Source organism: Photinus pyralis, unplaced genomic scaffold, assembly GCF_008802855.1.
Source record: "Photinus pyralis isolate 1611_PpyrPB1 unplaced genomic scaffold, Ppyr1.3 Ppyr1.4_LG8, whole genome shotgun sequence".
NCBI lineage: Eukaryota > Metazoa > Arthropoda > Insecta > Coleoptera > Lampyridae > Photinus > Photinus pyralis.
In genome coordinates, this window is record NW_022170819.1 from 6,353,089 (window position 1) to 6,358,625 (window position 5,537).

Here is a 5,537-nt window from a genome sequence, read left to right on the forward strand (position 1 = left end):
CTTTAAGGGACAGGTTCGCCCATTTAAAAGTTGAAAGAAAAGACGGACTACCAATTCAAGACATTTGCCATATCAACGTACCATTCATCACTTCGCAATAAATAAAGCCAAAGTTTTCTCCTCAAATTTTAAAGGAGCCTCTGGAATATACGAACTATTAGTTTAAAACACTATAAATTATTTGCGATATACCGACGTTCGTCGTTCATCCCCTTTTGCAAAAATCAAGTCGAGTTTGCTTTCCAAACTTTAAAGGGCCGATTCCAATTACAGTTACAACACTGTAAAATATTTGCGGTACTTTTGCGTATCGCTCATCCCTTTGCAATAATTAGTGTGAAAGTTAAACTTTCCCAAACTTCAAGTTGTATATTCTAATTCTCACCCTTATATATTCAGTAACTAATGTTGTTATTATATTAAAATTCTATAATTATTTGTTCTTGGTTCTAAATTTGTGCCTTTCTACTTCGAAACTAATGGACTGCTTAATAAACTAGCTAGATCATAAATTATTTGTTATTTTTTGCCTTATTATTGTTCATCCCTTTTCTCACACCTTCTATTTTGAATCAGTTCTATAAAGGAGTTATGTGTAATTTTTGACATATGGTTTATCACTTTGCAATTATTAATATCCAAGTTAAAATTTGTTTGCAAAGCTTAAATTACAAAGGGTCAATTCGCTCGTAAATTAATGAATTTGTTAATTAAACTAAAAGAGTAAAAATTTATTGACTTATTGCTCATCCACTTACAATAATTATAAACAAAATTGTGAACTTATTATTAAATTAAAATTCTAAAATTTCGGTATAAAATTAATAACAAACTTTGCCCTCCTTATCAGTTGAGCTACATATATTATGCCTATTATCTCTATTAGCATCTGTATTCATGCAAAAAAATGATCATGACTGTGACCCATGCAGGTTTCTGACCTAGCCTCACTTTGTTCGCAGTGGATTGTACAAACAAAAATATTTGTATCCAAATGAAGGTTCCAACCATGTTGACCAAACCACAGACAAAGGAAGTGGTTAGACAAGTCACGTATAAAAACGAATTCGTCAATCTGTACTCTTAAGTTTTACCAAAATGCCGTTCCCATACGAGTACATATCAGACGAGCGCGTTAAGCAGTTACTGACATGGCCAAAGGCGTTCGAGGTGGTCGAACGCGCCATGGCGAGCGTTTCCACTGGCGACGCCTTTCAAACCACTCGCAAGGTGGTCCCGGTCGGCAATCAGCCGAACTTGCTCTTCGTAATGCCCGGTTACTTGAAGGATCCAAAGTACGGGGCGTTAGTTAGCATGGTTTTTACCAAGTACGGCGGTAATCCTAAGCGTCAGCCTCCATTGCCGATAATCCACGCGGATATGGCGTACATGGATGAAGAAACTGGAGTTACCAAAGCTGTAAATTTGCCCCAGCTAGCGCTTAGTAAAATAATCGTTCGGATTATTAGGTGATTGCCTGTAACGAAGCGATGGAGTGGGTGACCGCCGCCGCTTCGGTTACTGCGACCAAGCACCTGCACGGACCAGACTGTGGCAAACCCAACAGGATTTTGGCCGTGATTGGAGCAGGTCATCAGGGACGGATACACGCCATTGCCTTCCAAAAGTACTTCAACTTTGCCGAGGTAACCACATTCTTTTGGGATGACAGAAGCTAAATTGCACATCCTAGGTTCGCATATGGAACCGAACAGCATCAAAAGCCGAAAATGTCGCCGGAGAGCTAAACAAAAAGTTCAACAAGACCGTGTTTACAGCGAGCCCAACCGTTGAGGAGTGCGTGCGAAATGCCGACGTGATTATTACGGCAACTGATGCCGTTCAAACTTTGGTCAAGTATCCTTGGGTTAAAAAGGGCGCCCACATCAACGGTAAATTGATATCTCCTTTGAGATGCTGGCTCATTTGGTTTTTGCAGCAATTGGCGTTAGCCCATTCGCTACCGAGTTAGATGCGGACACGTACAAGGCGAGTAAAATTTATTGCGACTACAAGGAGGGTGCCGAAGCAGAGTTGAAGCACATTTCCGCACTGGGCGGGAAATTTGAGGGCCAAGTTGGTGACGTGATTACGGGTAAAATACCAGCTCCCTCAGTTGACGATACATCCATCTTCCAGAGCTTAGGTGAGTGCTTTGTCATGTGCGCGTTTGAGCGGTTTCAAATTGCTCCATTGTTACAGGCATGCCTATGGAATACTGTGCAATTGCAAGGCTGATATATGACTTGCACAAGGGAAAAAAGTGACTAGATCAATCAGCTTCTGAGAGTATAATTCTTTACCATCATGCCAGATTGTCAACCCCGAATTGATGTAAACGTAGATTTTTATTTCAGTTTTCTCGCAAATGGCTTGTAAAAGGCTTCTGATACATAGCAACAATTGTTGCAAAAATGGTTGTCATGGACTTTGGCGGTGCAAACAGCCTAATTCTTTCCCTACACTTTGTATAGTTCAGTATTTTTCTTGTTAATAATGCACCCCTGGCATAACTATCGTTGCCAATAAAAAAAGAGAAGAACTCCATATACTAATTTAGCATTAAAATGTGTATCATGTCTTTAATGAAAAATTAGCCTGTTTTTAATTACGCTCTGACGTCATGATAGAGAACTAACCTCAGAAACAGATATGAAGTTGTAAACAATGATATTAAACAAAGACTGGCAATAAAATTGTGTGCAAATGTGTTTTTATGTTTCTCCTTGCTAACAGACGCATTTAACCTTTCCTTCTTAGGGTGAGATTTTGCATTGCTTTCAAAAAAGAATTTTATCACAGTCGCCATAGGTTATTAAAGAATTATTTTATTTTAACAACACCTTCGGCCGTTGCACTAACTAAAATAAAGAAAAAATAGTTCATTATTCGTGCTTTTGGGTCTACCCCGTATCCTATTTTGGTTGAGACTGTAGTGTATTTCAACTGTTTTTTTTTAAAGATAGGGGCTTGCGTTTTTGGCAACCCTGTGCCACATTTAATACCACAAACAGAATAAATCTAGCTACGTTTCCTCTGGGATACAGGGTGAAATCCAAAAGTGATTTTAGGAAAGTGAATAAATTGTTGCTGTTTCTCTCTCAAAATGGCAAGAGCAAAGAAATCCAAATCAGCGGCTAACCAGGCACCCAACCCGAAAGTGATTCCTTCTCATTTATTACAAGTTGTGGATCCACAAGAACTCGTCCGCGCCTTCACCCAGGCCCTGAATCGGCAAAATTCTTCCTCTGGAATTGCGTCAACCCCAATTCATATTCCAGCAGAGAAGTCTCTCCCGCTTCCAAAGCTTACCTTGCCGGAACTTGACAATTCCTCAGTTCCTGGATTGGAATCTCCGCTGGAAAGATTACCAAAATGCCCAGCAACTCCTCCGATAGCCCTTAGATATTCAAAATGGAATCCTACGATCGGTCTTTGGGCCATGCTGTGGAGTAGCTCCAGCCTTTGCATTACGCTCTCGACCCAAATGGACCACATCCTCGAAAAAAATGGAGCCATGTCTTTGAAGGCGAAGCAATTCACTATTGGACAGGCAAGAATTCCATCGTCGCGACCAACCAGGTGGGTCAGTAGACGAATGATCACTCGACCGATTTCAGGTGCGGATATCTGAGCATTTCCTTGTGTTAAACAGATGCAAAAGAAAGTGCTTTCTGATAGTTTCTTCAACATCACACTAGATCAATCTCCATGCCTACGGCTAGTGTTGCAGCCTTTAAATCAACTTAAAGGAAAACCATCTCAGAATGCTGATGGAATTAAATTCAAACCCTAACCACAAACAATCCCATCCATCAATGCTAAACACCATTGGAGTGTTTCGGAATGTGACTACTCCGCTTTTTAGCAAACGCCCTTGCACTACTGGAACCAAATTGACCTTGCACCAGAATAGTAGGAGCATCCGAAACCCTCTACGCCATTACAAATGGTAAAGCTCGATTCCAACTTCGACCAATGAAGTTGCTCCCTCCTCCTTGTCACATTCAATGACGTCACTCTCCGCCCAATGAATGCAACCCCGATTAACATTGAACTGATCGAAGGGGCGTTACAAGGCTTACACTATCCCATTTCACTGAAGACACTCAGTGAAATCTCAACTGGATGCTATGGTCAGCAAAGGAATCATAGGATCCGGTCCACTTGGAGAAGCGATAGATTGGTGTTATCCCATGGTTATGGTCCCAAAGAAAGGCTTCGATGAACCCCGAATCACTGTAGATTTTACTGAAATCAACAAACTCGTTTAGCCGTCCTGCTTATTTTATTCAGCTCCCAAAAGAAGTAATAGCTCGGATTCCCCCAGGTCAGAGCTACTTTACTACCCTCGACGCCCAACACTGACACCGCACAGTCCAAATGTTTGGGCTATGCCCTTTGGCAACAGAAACAATCATCTGATTGATACACGGAGAAAAATGTATGTTAACCGTAATTAAAAATATAATAATAGCTATAAAAAAATATAATACATTAGCTATGAAGAATTATAAAATTTATCATATACATATTGTTGCAAGTGTATAGCTAGTTTTACTATATATTGTTTTACTAATATACACACCCTGCCAAAAATCGACTGCACCAAAATAGCCCAATCTTGGAACTGTTTGAAATTATGGATTCTACAGGCCACATTCTATAAGAAAATTGTTTTTCCGTGTCGATCTGACACAATTTTTTTTTCGGGGCTCAAAAAAAGGCAGTGTATAACCTTCCTTTTTTTTACCAAAAATCGACTACACCAAACTTTCTCGGGAAAACACTTTTTCTGATTAATTTGGGTGCGTAGAATTCAAATCAATTCGTACTCTTTCGATCAGACTTCTCAATCAAAAGTTATAGACTAGAAACCAATTTCGAAAGAAAATTCAAAGGGCTGTAACTTTTGAACTTGTAGCCCAATCTTGAAACTGTTCGAAATTATGGATTCTACAGGCCACATTCTGTAAGAAAAATTTTTTCCGGGTCGATCTGAGACAATTTTTTTTTCGGGGCTCAAAAAAAAGCAGTGTATACCTAACCTTTTTTTACCAAAAATCGACTGCACCAAAATTTCTCGGGAAAACACTTTTTCTTATTAATTTTGGTGCGTAGAATCCAAAACAATTCGTCATTTTTCGATCAGACTTCTCAATCAAAAGTTATAGACTAGAAAGCAATTTCGAAAGAAAATTCAAAGGGCTGTAACTTTTGAACTAGTAGCCCAATCTTGGAACTGTTTAAAATTATGGATTCTACAGTGCAAGGGAAATAGAAACGCAGGTAGTTTGGGGAATTCAAACGTGTTCTGTTTCTGCTTGGACAACCGTTTCAATTGATAATGGATCACCGTCCACTTATCCCCATCAACAACTCAGACTCTCGCCGAAATCGAAAAGCCACGGGTTCAGCGCCTGAAGAAGAAATTGTGTGTTGAGTATCAACGTCTTCGACATTTCATCAAGCACGGCTCCTCGGATAAGAGCGAACTTGATGATGACCTAATGCAAAAGTCACAAGCAAGACGATTC

At 39.8% G+C, this 5,537-nt stretch overlaps 1 protein-coding gene across 1 annotated transcript; it reads left to right on the plus strand.

Moving 5' to 3' along the window:
- The first annotated feature begins 1,098 nt into the window (after positions 1-1,098).
- Positions 1,099-2,711, plus strand: LOC116179252 (ketimine reductase mu-crystallin-like). The gene is made up of 5 exons (XM_031498995.1): positions 1,099-1,419; positions 1,470-1,646; positions 1,694-1,892; positions 1,940-2,146; positions 2,203-2,711. The coding sequence occupies exons 1-5, from the start codon at positions 1,099-1,101 to the stop codon at positions 2,265-2,267; spliced, it is 969 nt and encodes a 322-aa protein (XP_031354855.1). The 3' UTR covers positions 2,268-2,711.
- The last annotated feature ends 2,826 nt before the right edge of the window (positions 2,712-5,537 follow it).